General features: G+C 37.8%; 1 protein-coding gene across 1 annotated transcript; it reads left to right on the forward strand.

Annotated features, from left to right (window-relative positions):
- Positions 1-5991: 5991 nt before the first annotated feature.
- LOC147631611 (pectin acetylesterase 8-like) lies at positions 5992-13312 on the forward strand. Its single transcript, XM_086808141.1, has 12 exons — positions 5992-6571; positions 6950-7032; positions 7161-7287; positions 7419-7519; positions 7773-7859; positions 7974-8098; positions 8574-8634; positions 8759-8809; positions 8928-9005; positions 9161-9266; positions 9538-9680; positions 13135-13312. Exons 1-12 carry the CDS (start codon positions 6370-6372, stop codon positions 13237-13239), a joined length of 1269 nt encoding a protein of 422 aa, XP_086664267.1. The 5' UTR covers positions 5992-6369; the 3' UTR covers positions 13240-13312.
- Positions 13313-23793: the final 10481 nt, after the last annotated feature.

Raw genomic sequence — 23793 nt, forward strand, 5'->3', positions numbered from 1 at the left:
TTAAATAAGCATTAATTCAACTAGGCAATATATTCAGGACTAACCTCAATGGACATCCTCTTTTTAAATCATGATACAAATCACCAAGTGTGAGCGCTAAAGATATGTACCAATTGTGACCACCAAGTTTGAGCGCTAAAGATATGCACCAAGTGTGAGCACCAAAGATATGCACGAAATGAATTAGCTACAAGAATGAGAGAGAGAGAGAGAGAGAATAATAAGTGCACATGGGGGAATAGAGCCATTTATGATTGTTAAAAATAATGTCGTTTAAACTTACCGTGATGTGATTTTAGTGTCACAAAAATAACACTAAAAGTGACATTTAAGTGTCATAAAAGTGATGTTTAAGTGTCACAAAAGTGAGTGACACTAAACATCACATTTTTGTGACACTTGGAGTGACACTAAACGTCAACATTTGTGACGATTGGAGTGATGTTTAATCTCACTCCAACTGTCATTTTTGCAACACTTGAACTTTAGTGACACTTGGACTGACTGAACGCCACTCCAAGTGTCACAACAGTGAATTTTAGTGTCACAGTAAAAGTCACTTTTGTGACACTTAGAGTGACATTCACATTAGCGCCAATTTGGATGAAAAAAGGGTTGTTTAGGGTTTCTCTATTCTTGATCTAAGGGTCAAGGAGGAGCCACGTGTCAAGAAGTATGGAATTTTTGTACACGTGTGAAGATCTCCTTCACTTACTTTTGGAACATTTTACACTATTTTAGCCATAACTTTTACATATGAACTCCAAATTTAGCGCTCAAATGGTCCACAGGTGGCGCTTGATGAGCTCTATCCAATGAGTACCCATGTTGAATAGTTTTGGTAAGACCTTCATGGTCTTTTTTAAGTTGCCCCTTTTTAGATCCTTAGACAGTCCTTTTCTTGTCCAAATTGGCCCTAATGGTGGCACTTTTGTGATACTTAATGCCACTTGATACATAGTCTGTTGTGAGTGACAAGTAAGATTTGTGATGTTAACATCACAAAAGTGACATTTTAATGACATGTCTGATGCATCACTCATAATGTCACCCAAGAGACATTTGGAGTGATGCATTGATCCCCCCAAAAAAACAAAATTGATAATTATGCACAAAATTTAGCATGTTTGCATATTCGCACTTTTAACTTTTAGTTATTTTTCTTTTATAAATTATAGTATAGAGTAATCCTTATTTGTCTTATAGTTCTTAGAATCATTCAATGGAATAGTTATGCTTCTCTCTTGTAACATATTATTTACCTACACTTTATTAAAGCACAAAATTATAAAAAATATACTCCTATCTAAAGTATGATTGTCCAAGAAGTAATCCTTGTTTGTTATTTTTCTTTTTTTAATGATAGTATAGAGTAGTCCTTGTTTGTCTTATAGTTCTTAGAATCATTTAATGGAATATTTTTACTTCTCTTGTAAAGTATCATTTACCTACACTTTGTCTATAAAGCACAATTTTTTTTAAAATGTGCTACCATTATCCAAGAAGCACTAACTTATAACATAGAATATCTCAAGGAAATTGGTACTACCTTCCTTGGACTCATTTATTTTGATTTACAAAGATTTAAAAAATAAATATGCATGAGCCTTTCAATGGCTTAAAGCTAACAAGGAGTGTCGATGTTTTTTATTCCTTTAAAGAGCGAGAAAAAATCCTTAGAGTATTGAAATATATTAATGTCATAAGGGTGTCTACTTTATGTAATCTTCAAGATATATGTAACTCATCCGTAAAGGTTGCTTGATAAGCATGAAAAATGCTTGAAAAATGATTATCCACCGATAAGAAGTATCATGTTACATATCACTTGTGAGCTCAAATCAAGAAAGAACAATGATTGTTGAGGATACATACATTTGTAAAAATTATTTGAAAACACTCATGAGTCAAATTGCGTACGCTCATATCTTTTATTTATAAAATGATAAGTTTGAAAAAAGAGCACTACCAACTTTTTATGGTTGGAAGATTCTTTAAGGATCAAACTAGTTTTTAAAGAACAAAAAACATGTGTGATGAGAAATAACTTGTCTCTTTCATTGAGTTAATAATAAGAGTTTGGAATTAAGATGGCCCTATGTGGGTATCTAGAAAGTAAATGCATAGTCCTCATTGAGAGAAGGTTTTTGCATGATTGCATCCACTAATGGATGTACTAACATGAAATTGGAGTGAGGTAGTGTTGCAAGGAGCTAGTTCTAATGGTGTTATGTAGACATTTAGATATTAACACTGGTTTTGTGAGGGGAACTTTTCTTCGTAGAAAGAATCAATCATTTCATTTGTAGAAACTGCATTTATATTTAAATCCCTTTTAATGGAACACAAGATTTTGGTCTCACTTATGGTGGGATTTCATTAAACGTGAATAGATTTTCAGATTTTGATTATGCAAGTAATCCTAATGGTAAGAGGAGTACTCAAGTATCATGTAAAATATCATTTGTGAGCTCAAATGAAAAAATACAAGTAGTTGTTGAGAATATATGCAATTCTATAGAATTTATTTTGAAACACTCATGAGTCAAGTTGTATGCATTCATTTCTTTTGATCTATAAAATTATAAGTTTGAAAAGGAGAACTAACAAATTTTTATGGTTGGAAGATTCATTAAGGATCAAGCTATTTTCAAAAGAAAAAATCAAGTTATACTTTAAGGATCAAGCTATTTTCAAAAGAAAAGAAAAAGGGTGTGATAAGAAAATGCATTTATCTCTTTCATTGAGTTAATAACGAGAGTTTCGGCTTAAGGTGGCCTTAGTCGAGTATCTAGATATAAGTAAATAATCATCATAGAGAGGAGGTTGTAGCATGATTTCACCCAATGCATGTATATAATACATGTACTACACATGAAATTAGAGTGAGGGAGTGTTACAAGGAGCTATTTGTAAAGGTTGGTATTACATAGACCTAGATATTGAAATTGGCTATGTGATGGGAACTTTTCTTTTGTATAAAAAATTGGTCATTTCACAACCTTTAGATTTTGATCTCTTTAAATGGAACAAGAGAATTTGGTCCCACAAATGGTGGGAGTTCAATGATCTTAAATAGATTTTTAGATTTTGATTATGTAGAAATACTAACATTTGATAGGAGTAGTAATCAAGTATCATGTCAAATATCATGTTAAATGGAACAAGAGACTTTGGTCCCACATATGGTGGGAGCTCAATGAGCGTAAATAGACTTTTAGATTTTTATTATGCAGGAGATACTAATGATAGGATTAGTAATCAAGTAGCATGTCAAATATCACTTGTGAGTTCAAATGAAGAAAGACAAGTGGTTGTTGAGAATACATAAATTTTTTAATAATTTCCTTGGAAACACTCAAGAGTCAAATTGTGTAAGATGATGTCTTTTGATCTATAAAATTATAAGTTTGAAACTTAGAGAACCACAATTTTTTGTGGTCAAAAGGTTCTTTGAGGATCAAGCTAATTTTCAAATAATAGGAAACATGCGTGATGAGAAATGACTTGTCTCTTTCATTGAGTTAATAACAAGAGTTTGGTATTAAAATGTTCTATGGATTATTATATCTACATAGTAAATGCATAATAATCCATAGAGGAGAGGTCGTAGCATGATTGCACCCGATGAAGGTATAATGCATGCACTACACATGACATTGTCTAGTGAGGGAGTGTTACAAGGGGCTATTTGTAAAGGGTTGGTGTTATGTAGATCTCAAATGCATGTAGATATAATAATTGGTTATGTGAGGGAACTTTTCTTTCGTAGAGAAACATTTTCATTTCACAACCTTTAGATTTTGATCTCTCTAAATGGAACAAGAGACTTTAGTCCCACATATGGTGGGAGTTCAATTACTTTAATGATTGTTAGATTGTGATTATGCATGTGATCCTAATGATAAGAGAAGTACTCATGGAAATGCAATTTTATTGGCTTGTGTAGTTATATATCATATTTCTAAGACACAACCTATTCTTACTTTATCATCTATAAAGGCTAAGTATAAAGCCTTAACTACAAGATATTCAACTTAGAGGGCTACTTTCTACTATGGTTTTCTTAATGTTACTGAGCGCATACCTCTCTTTTGTGATAATATGTTTACACAAGCATTAGCGAAGAACTCAGTCCATCGTGCAGAACTAAATACAGTAACACAAAGGAACGTTTTAGAACCTGGAAAGACTGCTTATTGGAGATATAACTCTACATCATGTGGATAACTTAGCATACACATCTTTACAAATCCTTTGTGATCAAACTTGTTCGTAAAACATAGGGAATCACTTCACCTTTATTCAAGGAAAAATGTCTCCCTTTAAGAGGGGATGATTTAACACAATAAGTGCAACTCCTTCCCTCACTTTGCAACACCATTTGAACTCCCCAAGTTCAATTGTTGCTGAGCTTTAAGGGTGGGGGTGGGGGATGTTGAGGATGCCAATTTAATATCCTTATCACATGAATAAAGGTGGATGTTTCATGACCTTGATGTTTGGATGTAGAGATCAAGTTCTTGATCATCATGATGCATGTCCAATCACATGCTTAGATTGATTGGATTGTAAACATGGTTATTAATTTTCACAGTAAATCATTTACTGATGCAACGACATTCTTAGCAAAGGTTCATAATTACACGGAGTGATTTGGTCAAAATTTAACCATTGGAGTGAGAAAATATGAAAAGAAGAAAGGTAGACTATAATGTATTCTACATTCTCACTTGTAGGATTTGGAAGATCAACCTAGAATGTGAGATACTTACATTCTTATCTTGCAAGGCCGATTTACAAGTTTTCATGCATGATAATCTTCACCTCTTAGGCACATATTTCTAGAAAATAACGCTGTTTGAAAAACCAAGTTCTAGTATATAGAAACAAATGTGCATGAGGCTTGAATGATGAGCCTTTAATGACTTGGAGCTACATGAACAAAAAGTCTTATACTCATATTATTGAAAGATATCAAGGGACGTCATGAGAGTGTACAGTTCCATGTCATCTTCACAGGTAAAAAGCAACTCAGTCATAAAGGTTGCTAGATAGTCATCATGATAATATCCACCACATCAGCAAAGAATTATCATGCCAAATATGAGCTCAAATAAATAAAGCTCAAGTGGTTGTTGACAATACACCTACATTTGTGAAGAATATCTTAGAAAACCCTCGAGAGTCAGTTGTGTAGGTTCATCTCTCGTAAGCCATAGAAAACTTATTCTCGAAAAAGAGAATTACCAAATTTTTATGGTTAGAAGGTTCTTTGATCTTGAATAAGAGAACTACCAAATTTTTATGGTTAGATGAAGGTTTTTGGACCTTGAAAAAAAAAGAAAATATTTAATGTGATTTTGAAAAGTGATGAGAAAATGACTTTGTCTCCTATTAATAACTACAAAGTTTATCACCTAAGGGTTTTTTTTTTGGATCTAAGGTTTTCCGATTCAACATATTTTTTATTTATCGCTAGTCATTGTGTGCCCCTATTAGCAAGAGGTTGCAACGGCTTAAGATGGTCCTAAGATAGGGTACATACCTACGTAGAGAGAGGGGGTAATTGTAGCATGATGGCACCCATTGGATGAATAATAGTGGGAGTGAGGAAGTGTTACAAGGGGCTATCTGCTGTAAAGGGTTGGTGGTATGTAGACCTCAAATCCGTTTAGATATCGAGATTGGAACTTTTCTTTGGTATTCATGGACGACCTAGATCTCTTTAATAAGAGACAAGAGAGAGAGAGAGAGAGAGAGAGAGAGAGAGAGAGAGGAGGAAGAGGGGGCGTGTGTGTGTCTTTGTTCAGAGCAAAGGTTGGTTGCCTGGTCAAAATGGCAAGTAACGATGGAGACGCATCCTTGGAGACTGATTGGAAATAAGGACAAAGCATCTAGATCCCAACAGTTGTTTACAGCTAGCAGTGGAGGGGGAGGGGGGATTGGGATTTTGGACTGTTTTGATGAATAATTATTGGAGGAGGAGGAGGTATAACCATTAGCGCAGATGAATTCTGTATAACCATTAGAGTGGTGTCGATACATGGCTTAGGTGGGACTCTCCCCATTCCAACACACCTTCCTCTCCCTTGACATCACAACAACAACAACAACAAAACACAAGCAGATAATTCATCGTTGTCTTGCATCGTCATGACCAAATCATTAATGGAGAGAGACGCTAAATTACATGCTTGTCGAACGATATTGGGTTTTATCAAATTCGAATAGACTAGCCAGCCTGTGCACAGGAGTGATTTGGAGAGAAAATATACATATATTATAGCGCAAGTTGCAAGGCTCAGCTAGTCTTAGGGTCTCCATCTTTCAGTTGGCTGATTTGCTCTTTTTTTGTTGATTTTCGATATGGAGTACTCCTTCTCCGTCTTGTTGCAGGTGTTGGTAACTACGTTCTTCTGTGACAGCAGCAGCTTGCTTGTGAGGTTATGCATAACCTCCGTGGTCTTTGCCGGCGGTGCATGTGCCGCTCGCGATCGCTCCTTGCTCCAAACTGTGGAACCTCCCCCCCTCATTTACCTTTCCCAATCAGCAACCCAACAGGGAGCAGGTGGGCGACCTCTCTAATCATTTTTTATTCTTCTCCAATCGTCGTCACAATTAGCAAGCTTGTTAGCACTTAATTATCAATCGTGTTTTATATTGGACGTGTACGATGATGCATGCATAACTAAAAGATCAGATCATTGTTATTAATCTATCATTTATGTCCACATGAGTAGTTGACAAGCGATCGACTAATTATGTGGACGAGCTTGCTTTTTTATCCAAGCGCATGTCGAAATTGCATGCGATGGTTCTCAATTCGCATCACACTTCCTTAATCGCGCAACAAAAAGAAAGTATATAGTGATTAGAGTGCAGTCATCGGCTGTTCTTCTGCAATTCGCTCGGTGAGCTAAATTCAAAGATATCGGCTGTCGTGCAGTTTGCTTGGACGGTAGCTCGCCAGCTTACAGCCTCGATCCAGGCAGCGGCTCCGGCCAAAATAGTTGGATTGTGCATCTAGAGGTGAGGCTCATGATAAGCTAGCAGCTAATCAGTGTGATTAAATTAGTACGTCGACAACATCCATGATGCTAATTATAGCTGACCAGTTTGATTAGTGCTCAATCGGATTGGTTATTATTGTTAATCAGGGAGGAGGGTGGTGCGGCAGCACAGACGATTGCCTACAGCGAAGCACCACAAGCTTGGGATCCTCCAAGTACATGACTGCCTTTGGGTTCGGAGGATTCTTAAGCAATTCACCCTCCGCTAATCCTGGTTTAATCTCCAACTTAAACTCCACGATTATTGTGTGATGATTGGCCTTGATTAGTGATGTAATTGCGGTATTGTTGCCCTAAAGATTGAGAGGATAAAAAGTAGAAGCAACCACTTTTTCTTGTTTGCAGATTTCTACAATTGGAATAGAGTGTACGTGAGGTACTGCGATGGAGGATCCTTCGCTGGAAATGCGGAGTCGGGCGTGCAGGTTACTGGGTCGGACGGCCAGGTCTGTTTCACACCTTTTCTGTTGTTTTTTACTTCATCAGATATATTAAATCTATATCTTTAAAAAAGGGTCATTAGATGTGCCAACAAGGAAAACCTAGTAACACATAGCAAAACCTTTTTTGCAACAACAACATCCAATGTGTTCCCCTTCCTTGAGCGTGGGAACCCACCTTATGATTTCTCTTTGTGGGTGGTGGTGGCCTCATTTTGAGAATCTTACTAAGCCCTCACCTTCCTCTCATTGTACATAGGTCACCACCCTTTACTTCCGAGGACAACAAGTTTGGGAGGCCATCATTAATGATCTCCTTGGAAAAGGCTTGGCAAGTGCAGAAAAGGTAAGAACCCTCCTCAAAACCTTTCCGTGGATCATCAAATTTTGGTGTTTAAAAGGCCAAAATGCCTTACACAGTTACACATGGGTTGACTTGCTCATGCTATGGTCCATACAGGCCATCCTATCTGGAGACTCCGCGGGAAGCTTAGCAGCATTTTTTCATTGCAACAGGTTTCGAGATATATTATCAACACAAACCGATGTCAAATGCCTTTGTGATGGAGGGTTTTTCATGGACATGTATTGTGCAACCTTCACCCCTTTGCAACCTCATACAAGCATTTCCAACCATCTTTACAACATGCATGAGGCATTCATTAATCAAGGTTTCAAAGATTGGATGCCTTTATATTAAATACGAAGCCCTAAACAAGGACCTAGGATTAACTTACTAGTTTTTCAAAGATCTATATTGTGAACCCTCCACCTTTGCACCTTACACGAGGTGTCCAATCCCATGTTTACACCTTGAAGAAGGCACACATTTATCAATATTAAATTAAAGTTGTAGGCATTTTTAGATTAAGATGACTAAACATTGATTACCATTGAGATGAAGATCACTAAACATTGATTAGGATTGAGATTAACCCACACATTTATCAAGGGTAAATTAAAGTTGTAGGCATTTATATGTTAAGATCACTAAGTTACATTGATTAGGATTGACTTCATAATTTTGAACCGAATTTCTCCACCCGTAAAATACATGCAGACCAAATATCGCGGGAGTTTATTCATTCAGGGAATTTTTTCAATACATTGTGACATTGCATGTGAGTAAAAAGTTTATCAAGTTATTTCTAGCATATGTCGTGAGAGCTAGTAAAGATATATGGACAAACAAGGTGAGTCCTTTACGTGTTATTCATGAACTTTAGTTTTTTCTTTGCGTTATAGCAAATCACCCTTTTACCTGGAGGATGTACTTCACAAATGTCACTTGGCCAGGTACTACTAGCATAAATCACATTCTCTCATGAATATATGAATGTCTCATACAAGATTTGATTTTTTCCTTTTAAGAACATTATGTGACTAACATTTAAACTTGTGTGCTTTTGAGTAGTGCTTCTTTCCAGAATACAACCTAGGGTACATTAATGTTCCGCTCTTTATTGTGCAATCAGCTTATGATAGCTTTCAGGTAACGATTTATGTATATTAATGTTCCCACTCTTGTAATCAGCTTATGATAGCTTCCAGGCAAAGATCATAAATGGTTAATGATTTATGAGTAATACTTGAGCTTGCATAGAAACAACATGTTGCTCAATCTTGTTATTGCATTATTTTTTATAGGTAAAATATATCTTAGCTCCACCTTCATCATACTCAGATGGATCTTGGGATGCTTGTAGACAAGATTTATCAACATGTTCTACTTCACAGTTATCCATTATAAAAGGTAGCTTAAAACTTTTTTTTAAATGTTTTGTATTGTACTTTTTAGTATCAATATTTTTACTATTAGAAAATAAAATGTTGCATGGGAATATCCACAACATGAAAAACAAGCCATAGTCTTAGGTGAACCCCATAATAAAATATTGGCATGTTCTCAAATTTAGATTTAGTATATTGATTCCTGATTTTTGGAACTTAAGAGTCGACTTTTAGATACTCCTCTTGTTAATCAAAATCCTCAAGTGATCTTTAAGGTTTTCCAAGTGTTGTAGATCAATTGAGTGGGAAGCTATTGGGAGCCCTTCATCCATTGGTAGGATCCCAAAGTTGGGGCATGCATGTGGTGTCATGTTACTATCATACAGAAGCCGAGGATGATAATATATGGAATGGCGTAACACAAGTTAATGGCATGGTATGGTCCCCTTTACCTACTCATTATTTTCCTTCGTTTTTTATACAATTGAGATATGTTATTTTATTGATTCGACATATTAAGATAAGATTATTAAGTTGAATAAAATTCATATTCTTTCTTACATGGCTTCTTGCTACTTTCAAACCTCCCCCCCAAAAAAAGAAATAAATAAACAAAAAAGACAACACTTTATGTGGGATACAAATGCCACCTCATTTTCATTCATGTGGGGGCACAAAAAGCTTGTAATAAGAAGACTTTAATTTGGGCCTTAACTTGCAATAAAATTTTAATTCATAAGAATAACAAACATTATGATATTAACAATAAAATGGCCCACGACTTAAAGAATCTTTCCATCGTGCGTCTTCTATAACATTATTCACCACCCCCATTTTGAAGCCGATAGTGTCCAACCCCATGTGAAAGTTTCTGAACATTAATTATATCAAGCAATCTTTGAAATGATTTGCATAAACATCCACTAATACATTTTTCATTTTTGGAACCCATGTGTGTGTGTGTGTCCCTCTCCCCCCATAAAGACAAGATGCTCCTTCCTATCATTATAGGTCTAAGTATGAAAATGGTTCTAAAAAATAAGTAAAGTCCCACTATAATGGAGAATTTACTTGGCAATAAAGATCGCTTCCTCTAGCTTGAGACCACAATACTCAAACGAAGTTTGTCCTTGCACTTTATATCAATATATAAAATGTACACTACTAGCCCCAATAAAATGTACACTTTTAGCCCCAATAAAAGCATATATAGAATATATGTGTGTGGGCATGCATGCGTGTGTTTTTGTGTGTGCGTCCGCGTGTGTGTTTGTGTGTGTGTGTGTGTGTGTGTAGATGTATATATGTAATATAAATATGTGTGTGTGCTTATCCCTTCATATTTCTCATTATTTCACTAGTCCTCTTCCTCATACTTTTTTCATACCTCATCTTATTGCTATTTGATAGGAAAAAACATATACACTCTATTGGGTGTAAAGAAAGTGCATTTCTCAGTCATCATAATCCATATTTTTTAAAAAAATATTCATAAATCGTATGACTTGGTAAGATGCATGAAGTACACTCCTTCAATGGGGTGATAGTTACACTTTGCATCCTTTTCTCAACCATAGCAATAAAGTACACTCCTTCAATGGGGTAATATCTACACTTTGCATCCTTATCTCAATCGTAGCAATAAAACTACCAAGGCAAAATAGATGATCTACTGGCAACAAGGAAAGTTCAACGAAAGAAGGAAGACATGCTTTGTTCTACATAACATCACAAGAGCTTATGAGACCATGTTTACACATTAATGGTGCAACAAACCATGCATAGTGGCATGTAAGAAATTTAAACAAAAATACAAACATAGTCTTAGTGATCTTAAAAACCAACAATTGCATTTTTTATTAATTACAAAATAAGGCCTTAAATAGATTACAATTTACTTACACGCTAAGGCCTTAACTAGATTCCAAAATATTAAAGTAGCCTTGTAGCCTTGTAGTGCTCGAGAGATCAATTGATCTACTTGCAAACTATTTGAGTAAGAACACATGGAAGTTGTTGGAACCTTATAAAGCAATCAAAATGACCTTGTTTGCTTACAATAAAACTAGTCAACCAATTTACAATTTTTGCATTAGCACCATTGTTTAGCTCCCATTTGGTAATGCCATTTTTTTCCCCAATATATGTAGCTTACAAAACCTACATAAAGCATACTAGTGAGTACATTTTCATTTAAGATGATTGGAAAAGATAAATTTTCATAACAAAAACTTCATGGAGACTTAAAATTATGCTTTAGGCTACAATCAAAAAGGAAATTTTACTTTGAGCATGTTCATTTGTGAGTGTTTTTATCTACACAAAGTATGTATGATGGCATTGCAACTTAAGTTCTAAAACTCATTTTTTGTAATGTGTGTGTGTGTGTGTGTGTGTGTGGTGTGCATGCATGTGATGTGTATTTTTAATTTTGTGGAATGGGTTGGGAGGGGGTGTGTAATCGCTTTATCAAAAAATGTAAGCAAGAATTGACATGTAGCACACTGGCTGAATGTTTACTTTTGTAAGCATGCAAAAGTGCCATATTTGAATATGTTGTCAACTTGGCAAAAATATACATAGCATCATAAATATTTTTGACACTAGCCCTAACACTTTAAGTTGCACCAAGTTTTAGTGCTCAATTTGTTACGATGTAAAAGAAGGGAACTTCAAGGCAAGACATGAGATAAGTATGTTATTAAATATATATAGAAATCACCAAGCCGAGAATTTTTATCTTAAATTGGTGGTTAGAAGGACATATAACTACCTTGCTACTTAGGCCTCACCTCTATCTCAAACTTTGGTGCATGCTATGCATATTGTTGCTCTCAGTGAGTGACCTTTTTTCCATAGTTTTGCACATGGTAAAACTTTGAAGTGTCTTTACTTTGTGGAGAAACATTAGATTTGTTTCCTCCATTTCCCTCATACTCTCTCTCTCTCTCTCTCTCTCTCTCTCTCTCTCTCTCTCTCCACGCCCCCCCTCCCCTCCCCACATTTATAAGACCTTCGCTTTTTCCTTGTCTCTCCCAATCTCTCTTTACATAGCCTCATTTCTTCCTTTCTTCTTCCTTCACCTTCTTATCTTAATGTAGAGAATAGACCCCCAAGCAAAAATAATAATACATACATATAAGTTTAATAATTTACACTATAAGTACCAATGTAACGTCATACTTAAAAGAATGAAATGAAAAGGGTGGGTTTGCGTCGTCGAGGTCCATTAATATTATTATGCCTCAGCCATTCAGCATCAATGTTGTATGCGCTCTCTACGTCGTATCATTTTCGTTCCACAGTGCCGAACTGTAAAGGTTTGTTCCGTGGACAACTCTTGTCTACACTGACTCTACAACCACTCCTTTTTTCCATGTAAGACCAAACAGTATAAAAATTAATTATAAGGACAACTCGTTTATACCAATCCTTTTTTGCCATGCCGAAAGGGTTACTTTGTAGGGATCAATGGACATTTGTGGACTATTTACAATAGATAGTGGGAGATAGGCATTGGCTTTTTGGTAGTTTAGCCAACACTTTAAGAGAATAGATAAGTTTTTGGGCCCTTGCCTGAGTGAGTGAGTGAGTGAGTGAGTGAGTGAGTGAGTGTGTGTGTGTGTGTGTGTGTGTGTGAGAGAGAGAGAGAGAGAGAGAGAGAGAGAGAGAGAGAACAATTGTTGAATAGGTCATGACATATATTGGAAGGTGATAGATCTTATCTTGATATTTTTGTGTAATTTTGCATGCATACTATTTTTTGAAGACAAATTTTTGCTCTTTAGTTGTTGAGGTAATGTGGGTTGTTAAACAAAACATAAGTTTCTATTAATTACTTTTGATGGTTCATATGGGCTAATGTTTAAACTTTGTTTCTATTGACGTAGAATCTTGCTCAGGCATTCCATTCATGGTACTTTGGAGGTAACCTTGTTCAAGATATTGATTGTGCATACCCATGCAATCCAACGTGTATAAGCACATCATCTTGATTGTATGTATGTAGATATTTGTAACCTTATATCAGTGTAAATACTCTATAAAAAGAATTTACATTCTTTACCCACTTTCGATGCCAAAAATATAGCACGAAAATGAGTGTATGTAACACCATTCCCATGTGCAAGCTTTTTCAAAGGATGATCTAAGTTACTCTTAACACCATACCCATGTGCAAGTGTTTTGAAAGGATGATCTAAGTTACTCTCTTCCTTTTGATTATCCTTGCAAACCTCTAATTTTCTACAAAGTAAAAAATATGTTTCAACAAGAAAGTCCACTTTGCAATGTAACCCATAGTATACTCACCTTTTGAGAAGTGTAAACTTTATTAAAGATGATATTCACGTGGTTGGAAAGTACCATAAATCATTTGCATAGAAAACATGGCTATTACATCTAAGACTTGTGGTTGGATTAATATTTTGCTTATTTTAAAAAATGTACTTCTTTTGCGTGTCATAACAAATATGAAATACACATGAAAGCTTGTCCATCTACACAAGGAGGATACCACCCAAGAGGTCCCCACTTGCAGTTCACTAAATAGATCAAGGAATTGTGTTCTAAGTGGAGAATCTCATTTCTTAAAGATCCAAAACATTAGTAAATGTACAACAAGAAGGCATCACAAAAATAGCGCATTGATCCCCAAAACTTTTGGACCCAATTCAAATTAAATACATTCAATGAGCCGAGTTTGACATACAATTATCTTTACTTTGACGAGATGGCCTCACAGTTTTTCAAAAAACATTAAGCCTGCCTAAATGATGAAGAACTTCATCAACAAATACTATGGCAAAGCTTAGATTCCACCATTGTAAGTACATGCCAATTCTTATAGATCTTGGTGCTTACATGAAGGTCCAAAAATGAAGGACTTCGTCAACAAATATGATGGCAAAGTCTTAGATCCCACCATTGTAACTACATGTAAGTTTTTCTAGATCTTAATGCTCACACTTGAGAAGATTCTCTACAAGCAATGGGATGATTATGAGAGCTTGATGTTTGACTTTAACATTGTCCATTCTTTTTGCTAGCAACTATAGTTCTATAAGCAAGTAAAATGCTTCCATGGTCATTGCCTAGTCACTTTTGAGAGCATGCTAAACACCATGCTTTGGAGAGCCTATGCACTCTTGATACAAACAGGCCATTAGCTATCCACAAACATAATCAGCCTAGCCAAAAAAATAAAGCTAACTATATTCCATAATCAACATCATGTATGAACCTTCACCCTCCATGCTACTCCATGTCAACCTTGCATCTTCTCTGTATGTCAACCTCTGTGACTCTTGCATTGGATTTTCACCCTCTACACTAGCTACACAAATGAGTCCAACCATGCTAGCATCATAAGAAAATCTAGCATAATATGTCACAAGGATCTAGAATAATAGGTTGCAAGTATGCCCATACTCTCCAAATGATAACACAAAAAGCCCACCAAAAAAATAAAACCCTCCCAATAGTTACCCAAAAAAGCTTCCTAAATGGTAGCCTAAAAGACCCTCCTACCTAACTTCACTAGGCAGCCAGATAACACCTTTAGGTACGTGTTAAACGACATTGGCTACTAAAATTACTCCGAACATGGGGTGACACTTTCAAGCCATATTTTTGTACAACACAATGTATTTTATGTAAAACGATTATGGAAAATCTCCAAGCTTACGACTTGTGTAATGTTGAAAGATACTCAAATACAAATCTCACTTGTGTAATGCCAATAATGTACAATTAGACTAGGCAATTAGCCTAGACTAATTTACTAGGCCCTTCATTATTTAGGTGGTTGGGCATTATCTCGGGGGCTTCACCTAAATATATGAGTATAGCATGTGAGTTCAAATGAAGGGGTTTTTTTATTCAAAATTTTTAGGTAAATTTACATAAATAAATTTATAGAATGGATTTTTTAAATCAATTTTGAAAAAAAAAACTATAAGTCTATAAAGAAAAAAGGGTCATTCTATTCATGAAAAATTCACAAGTAAGGGGTTTTTTTAATACCCCTTGAACGCACATGATACATAGGGTTTCTTAGTAGTGCACCCTCCCCTGAGGGAATTATACAAATGAGTCTTGTGTATAAGACATTTTAACTTATGAGAAAAGACTTCTCAAAATTGAGTTTGAATCTTCTTACTCTTGTGATTGAAGTTGCTTGTATGCTTTCTCTTTTTCTTTATTGCATGCATGCTTAGGGATTGCGTGGGTGAGTGATGGTGTTGATGTGTTGATGTGTTGATGTGTTGATCTGTATGTTCTCTTCTCTCTCTCTCTCTCTCTCTCTCTCTCTCTCTCTCTCTCTATCTTCCTCTTGTCTACTCTCTCATGATCTCCCTCTCTCTTCCTCTTGTTTACTCTCTCATTATCTCACTCACCATGGCATAGAAGTAGAGGTTGAGATTTTCATAGATCTCTCTCTCTCTCTCTTGGATGTTCTATGACAATGACAAATTCTCTAACAAGAAACTAAATGGGATATTCCTAGAAGGGGTCCTTTATTCAACATTGAATAATGCCTTGTACTTAGAAAAGCATAATAACTTTGAGCCATGCTGTTGAAGTGCCATAGACTTTGACAATAACTTCATGGGAACTTCTTTAAGGAATCTTTCTAAAGGAATAGAAGCATCCTTGGCATGGTGCCTTGAAAGGTTTATGACAAAGGCAAGCCTCACCGGCCTTAGCAGATGCTACACAACAAATGACTCAGCAGTGGAAGGTTGGGGTAAGAAAATACAACATAGGTCAACCACATCTGTACCCTAGACATAAATTGGTCTAGTGTTCAATATGCCATGCTAACCACACAAGCACGGAATGCCCCTACCTAAGACCAAGACGGGGAGGGATCTCATATGCCTACTACATGAGGATGGGAAACCATGATACTACCCATTTCTACAAGAGTCAATCTCAAAGGTAATAGTTGCTAGTCACACACACCATAGCTCCACCTGCCCAAACATCTATCTTTGCTTGCCCCATTGGCAAGACTCATGGTTGTCAATGCACCTTACCCAAGGCAGTATGCGCCTGAAAGAGGATTTATAAGAGTTCTAAAGTTGCCCCTACCACCTTCAATATTGCCACAACATCTACCCATTCTAAGGGCGATTGTTATGAACCAATTAACCCTGACAAAAATACCTAAGGGGAAGCAAGAGGGAATAGGATTAATGCTAACTACATAGAACCCCTAGAGGCTTAGAGATTTAGAGTCCCCCAATTCAAATCATAAGTCACTACGTTCAAGATGCTGATAGTTTCTACCCTATATATATAACCACAGTGCAATCCAACAAGGGAAGGACATCAATGTCTCTTATGATCCTGTATGCTACTAAAATGCTACCACACCAAAGGGATCTCACTAATTGTATAATGGTGTCCCATCAAGAAGACTATGGCATGTTGCACCAACCAATCCACAGTCATACCACTCTATGTAGGTTGTGGTATTGACCACATGTACAAGGATTACCCGTTATTAAGAGCATTCATTCTAGGTCCATCCCAGGACCATAAACCAAGTACAAGCCTTAACTTGCTAATCATTAGGGAATGGGCTATTTAAAAAATGGTTCCTCTGAATGTCATGGACTAGAATGGAAAATAGGAGGAGAACCGCCACTTATGAAGCCAAATCGCCTTCATATTCTTGTGCTCAAAGGGCACAAAACCCAACCCGAGTCCTACTATACAACAGAGCTGACAGAGTTTTGAAACATGCTAGAGTTACCCCTAGGACCAGAAGACGAAGGTCCGAGAAGATAAGAAAAGGGAAAGACCTTGTGACAATTCCAGGCAAGGATAAAGTTTCCATCATATCTTTATCCTCGTGAAAGGAATAATTAAATCCTTAGCGTGCTAAAGACCTAGAGAAGAACTAGTCATAGACACTAGTAACCTACCTAAGAAGATGGTAGAATATCCCAATCCTATTAAGGAATAATGCAGGCTAGAACTAATAAGATGGTAGAGTATCCCTATCCTATTAAGGAAAAATGCATGCTAGAAGTAGCCTATGAATTGGTAAGATCATGCCAAGCACAAATGGATTGAGCCTCTAATAGTTCCTATTGGAGAGGATGCCAATGCAGAGACCAAATTCACCTTGCTTAAGAGAAGACCAAGAAAAGAACAAGTTAGTTCCACAACCCAAGAGAATGCGAGACAATGATTAGTGGATTAGGATAAAGGCTTTGAGGTCATTGCCTCCAAACTCTTAAGTGATAATAGAAGAGTGCCGCACACGTGAAGGGGCCTATACATATTCCATATATTAATGATGAACCTCCTGCTAAGGAAGAGAAAATTCACCAAGCCTTTCCCAAAGGTAGTTATGAATAAGCTAGGCCACTACTTTGAGAGTGATGACATGAAATCCATCCTCCTTGTAAAATATAAGGATAGTCAAGTCAAAGCTATCCTAGGTGGAGAGGCTGGGGTGAACATCATTATCAAGCAGTGCTGGGAGAGAAGTGGGAGAAACCATCACTTGACACTATCCTAGATGGAGAGGCTGGGGTGAACATCATTATCAAGCAGTGCTGGGAGAAGGGAGGGAAACCATCACTTGACACTATGAGCCTAATTCAAAATCGTTGATGGGGCCACAGCAAAAACCATGGGGCTATTACAAAATCACTTTTGGTGGGCTTATTTTCCACCACTCTTTTATGGTGATGAATTTTTCATATAGTAGGCCAATTTCCAATGACTACATTGTTGAGGTTTGAGGTGACATAAGAGCTAGAGAGAATGTGACAAGAGTTGAGAATTATCCCACATATGCAAGAGAAAAGCCAACATGTACTTTCCTCATATAAAAGAGAGACATTTTAAGTAATGAAATATATCACTTGTACAACATCTCAAGTCTTTTTATGAGTACAAGTTTCCATCTTGTAACCTAACTTAGAAACTTGAGTCTAATCTTTATTAGCACATACTCATCATGCGTTTTCTTTATTTTTATCCACCTTAGTTTAGTGTTGTCATTAGAGTAAGATTAGTTCTTGATTAGGTAGATTTTTGCTAGTAGGAGAGTTTGATCCATAGTTTTATCATGGTATTAGAGCCTAGGTAGTAAGGCTCTCCATTAGCTAGATTAACCTAGGAGGGGATTTGTAAACTTGGCTTCAAGTTAAAGTAGGATTAGTATTGATCTATAAGTAGATTAAGATCTCTTGTAATTTTAGGGTTTGTTATTCTTTTTTTCAAAATTTGTATTAGATTCATTAGAGAGAGAGAGAGAGAGAAGATACCCTTCACTCTCTAGGCAATCAAATGTGCAAAGGATAGCAGCAGGATAAAAGAGCTTACAGTGCGCCAAAAATCCTCCTTCAGCAAAGCTTGTCATGCTTTTTCTTTAATGGTTTCTGGTGATGGTTTATTCTAGTGGCCAAATCATTGCCACCAGCTCGTGAAAAGGCAGAAAGCAAGCCATAACCTACTGCAACAAAGAGTGAAGAAAAGCAAAAGCAACAGAAGGCGCATCAACAACTATTATCCGTTGCTCGGGTAGTAGAAATACGAATTCTCATTGCGCTCTCACACACCCACGTGCATAGCCAATAGCACCTAGCAACGCAAGAGCATCAGCAGCAGCAACAAGCAGAGTAAAAGAATCAGAGAAGTTAGTGCATCCGCAATACAAGCAGCTGTGTCAAACAGCAAAGGTAGTCAGTAACATCACCAAGCAATCGCTTGCAGAAGCAGTGACGAAGATAAGAGAGAAAAAAGCGACACATCACATCCATGCTAGTCTATGTGTAGCACCGTGAGCCACCGTCAAGCTAAGAAAAGGCAGAGCATATAAGCAAAGCTAAAATCCTCCAGTCGCTGCATGCACCATTGTGAGTAACCTATACGAGAAGCATCCTCGAAGCAAATCAGCATGTCTTGGGCGATCAGAGCGTGCATAGTCAACAGCAGCATAGAAGCCTTCAGTCGAATCACAAGAAGCAAGGAGACAGAGTCTGCAGCAAGCACCATCACCATTGTGAAGCGATAAGGTTGAATAACCTTTCTCAAAAACAATAGAAAATAATCCAATGGCAAAGGTTCCGAAACCGTATTTTCTTCATATCTTCTTTCTAAGAGGTTGTTCACAAGGAAAAGAAAACCTTCATGTTAACTATGTCGCACCCAGCAACATGTGTACAGCAATGGTTTCTTTTGCAAACGTTTTTACAAAGACATCATTGACAAGTTATTTTTGCAAAAATTTGTAATCTTTGTAAGTAGCCAAATGAGCACGCTAGGGTGTATGAAAATGAAGAGAAAATTTCTTGTTAAAATGTTGCAACCAAATGAGTATGCAAGTGCATGTGTACATAAACAAAGAAAGAGCACATTCACATTAAATGTAAACATGATCAAGTATCAACTAAGCAACATCAAGCTACCAACCACCACCACCCACCTCTTAAATAAAAATTTTATTTTAAAGAATCCTACTTCCTCTATAAATAGTGCTTGTAACTACCCTTTGGCACTGATAATGTAGCCAAAGTAGAAGAAATAGCCAAAAAAAAAACCTCACTCTTAGAAGAAACCTCTAGACCTCAAAGATAGGTCAAGTCTTTATCAAGGGGGGGATCTCACTCTTAGAGATGACCTCTAGGCCTCAAAGATAGGTCAATTCACCATCAAGGGGGGGTGTTGAGATTTGAGGTGACATAAGAGCTAGAGAGAATGTGACAAGAGTTGAGATTTATCCCACATGCAAGAGAAAAGCCGACATGCACTCTCCTCATATAAAGGGAGAACATTTTAAGCAATGAAATATATCACTTGCACAACATCTCAAGTCTTTTTATGAGTACAAGTTTCCATCTTATAACCTAATTGAACTTAGTCTAATCTTAATTAGCACATACTCATGATGAGTCTTCTTCATTTTTATCCACCTTATATTATTGTTGTCCTTAGAGTAGGATTAGTTCTTGATTAGTTAGATGTTTTGCTAGTAAGAGAGTTTGATCCATAGTTTTAACATACATCTTTGTCAATAGACCCTTTATGAGAAAGACCTGAATGGTCTATGATTGGGACAAAGACCACATCTACGTTTAGAAGAAGAGAAATGAAACTCTCAAAGCAAACCTAAAAACATGGAAAACTCATCCTATGAGTGGTGGGTCCTTTGCCAAAGGCTCGATAACCACCAATAACACCATTAAGGTAAACATGTGTCAAACTTGTCACATAAACATTGGATGAGGAATGTGAGAGCTCGGAGTTTTCCTCACTTCCACAGCCAAAAGACTCTAAAAATTGGATGCACATTCTTGCGACTATGGAAATCCTCTCAAACGAGAACATTAACAAGATATGCTACAACAGATGGCAATAATGTCTTCAATATATATGTTGATGTTCACCTAAATGCAAATTCACCTTGCATGAGGGAAAAAGGAGAGAAGAGAAGATGCAAGGTTCAGTTTGGAAACATGTACTTAGCTAACCCTATGAGGGTTAGCTAACCCTATGAGGGTTAACTCCTTGATGTGAATTTGCTAAGGGGTCACTCCACCACCACTGTGTCACCCAAGTGGAGCTTCCACCCACTAGGTAGAGAGTAATGAGAGAGGAGCTATGGAAAGCTCAATGCCTTCATGTGTGCAAGGAGGGAGAGAGAGAGAGTGACAGAGAAGAAGAAAATGGAGAGAAGATAGAGGGAATCACCTACAACAACAAGCACACACTCACAATCAAGCAAGCAAGCAAGCATGCATCAACACACAATCTCACTACCACTACACAAGAGACCAAGAGGGAAAAGGAAGAAGACTCAAATACGATAATGGGACTGTATCCTTTTCATATTTGCTCAAGTTACTTATATACAGGAGCTTCATTTTTACAAGCCGACCACCCATTAACAATTGGAGGCCAAAAACTGGTTCTCTAGCTCTATGTACGCCTAGGCTTTCTAGCACATGGTCAAGTTTAAACACATGTCGTAAGCTCAGTCATCCCATATCTTTTTATATGAAGCGCTTAGTGTGTTTGTACATAAAATGAGTTACATGAATTGTAACCATGCTTTGATTAAAAATAGCAGGAGTGATGTTAGTTAGCCATTGTCGTTAACATACCCCCTTCCTAATTTGGGTTCGTCCTCCTCGAATCCGACAATTAAGCTCCTTGGTAGAGGGAGTAGGTGCAGAAGAAATCATACCATGATTTGGGGTATTGGGGAGAGTGGTGGAAAGCTTTGTAGCTTGTTGAGAACATTGTCTCCATCATGTATTCAAAAGTTGGAGTCATAGGATGGCATCCACTGTATGCACTCTTCGTAATACCCGAAGAGTTGCTTGAGTGTAAGGACTTTGTTGATGTTGAAGTTTAGGCCGAGACCTTGGGCTCCTTCACCCATAGTGGTGCCATGTAGGGAATTCTACAAAGAGGGTAATGATTAGGTTAAAGAAGTAGATGGTGGCAATGATCATTGGTTCAGGCACCTGTTCATACTTGGCATTGAAGGAAGTCATCCGAGAGAGCATGATTTTCTCGGTGTATGGACTATCTGAAGTGGGGGGGCTGAACCATGGGAAGTTGAATCAAATCTTTGGGTTCTACTTTTGTTCTTGGCAAAACAAGTCCCACGCCCATGATGGCGAATGGGGTAAGGTATGCAGTGTTGATGTGAATGTGGCGTGGGGCTTTACAATACTCAACCTAGATGTGAGGCTTCACAAAAGGAAGGGGCACTACCATATAGATTGTTTGCCCATAAGATTAAAGGTGATGGGCCAGGGATCTAGGTTGGGCCGCATGTATCCCCTTCATTGCATGTGTAGGTGCTGCCTTTTCCAAGCATCCTGCTTGGTGTCGATGTAAAGTCTAAGGACATGGATGTCTATGCGATTGGGGTGACCTTGGTAAAATGGATTTGTTGGAGTTGGCGGTCAAGCAAGATTCAGATTGCCTGGTTTGTGCAATCCAAAGTGTCATGCCAATTGAGGGAATTGAGTGAAGGATCCACCTCATCCTAATCCTGTGGAGTATGAGAGGGAATTTCTCCTTCCTCCATGGGAATATTGGCAAGGATTAGGGAGGGTTGGGGTTCTTAGTGGGGAAGGGTTTTTTTATGTAGAGGGTGTGGTGCCAAGCAACGCATGAAGGAGGTTGGGTGGGTGCATTGACAAAGAGGGTTGGTCATGGGGGAGTAGTGGCATTCCCAATCCAATATGAAGAGAGGGTTGGTCATGGGGGAGTAGTGGCATTCCTAATCCAATATGAAGAGAGGAAGGTGGCGAGGGTGGCATTAGAGAAGGGAGTGGAAAGGGGATATGAGGAGGGGTGGCATGTGTGGTGAAGGAAATAGAGGAAAGGTGGTCGGGGAGGAGGCTGGAGTAGAGAAACTTGTGCCAAAGCTGCGTAACTTGGCATGTAGGGTGGGTGGGTTGAGTAGATGGTGGTGGAGTGAGCCCCTAGCACTTCACATTGACGAGTTAAACCTCATAGGGTTGGCTAAGTGCATGTTCTTAAACCTACCCTTGCATCTTCTCTTCTCTCCTCATGCAAGAAGAATGCGGGTGCTAATGGGCAGTGGGTTTGGTGGGTGTTGGGAAGTGGAAGCGCCGTGGTCATGCAAGCGGGGAGCGTGATGAGGGGGGTGAGGTCCCTGGGGATGCATGTCACCACAAGTGGGGTAGTCATCACCATCATCATTATCTTCACTGTTGTCATCATCTCCATCGCAAGTTTTTTGGAGACGAAGAAGGCCTTGGCTTGGTGAGCCTCTTTTATGGTGGTCCTAGGGAAAAGCCACATGTGAGTCATCAAATTGTATGATGGCTATGGCTACGAGATGATCTTGAGTTGGGTGGTAAACCCAACTGTATAGCACTAACAGGCCTTGAGGGGAGTAGGGTTTGATGAGGTGGTGATGAAGAGCCTTGTAGGCCAATTAAATGTTTCTCCATCCCTCCCATTCCATATAGGCAATGGTAGTAATAAGGAACTTTGATGAACAAGGGCCAGGATGCACTGTGAGCTTGATGGGGGCATCAATTTTTGTGGCTTGTCCATGCTCCAAGAGGTGCACCCAAGTGAAGAGGTTGGCGTGATAAGAGGATGGATTAGGAGGGTGAAGAAGATAGTGGGATTGTCAAAAGCAATTTGACTTTGGAAGAAGAGAGTGACGAGAAGATTGATAGAGCAGGGAGGGATTTTGGTGATGAGGTAGGAGAGAGAAGAGGTGGTGATGGGCTTCTTGAGAATATGTTAAGTTAGAGGGCCAAAAAGTTGATCCCTAAGATGTTGGCATGCTTTTGGGGTGGGTAGGCCCTGAGAGGGTGGGAAGCTTGGTGGCAGAATTTGCCAATGGACTTGTAAGAAGAGAATCTTGCATTTTGAGATCATGAAGCTGCCTACTACAAAGCTAAAAATAAAGATTTCAGCAAATATGAAGACATTTGGAGTCTACATCATCAACAAGAAAGCTACCAAAAGGAGACAATAGTGTCTCAAGATATGGTATGGTTGCAAGTTTCATTTCAATTTTTTGGTTG

Source organism: Cibotium barometz, chromosome 14, assembly GCF_041138505.1.
Source record: "Cibotium barometz isolate CiBa-2024 chromosome 14, ASM4113850v1, whole genome shotgun sequence".
In the NCBI taxonomy this organism is placed as follows: domain Eukaryota; kingdom Viridiplantae; phylum Streptophyta; class Polypodiopsida; order Cyatheales; family Cibotiaceae; genus Cibotium; species Cibotium barometz.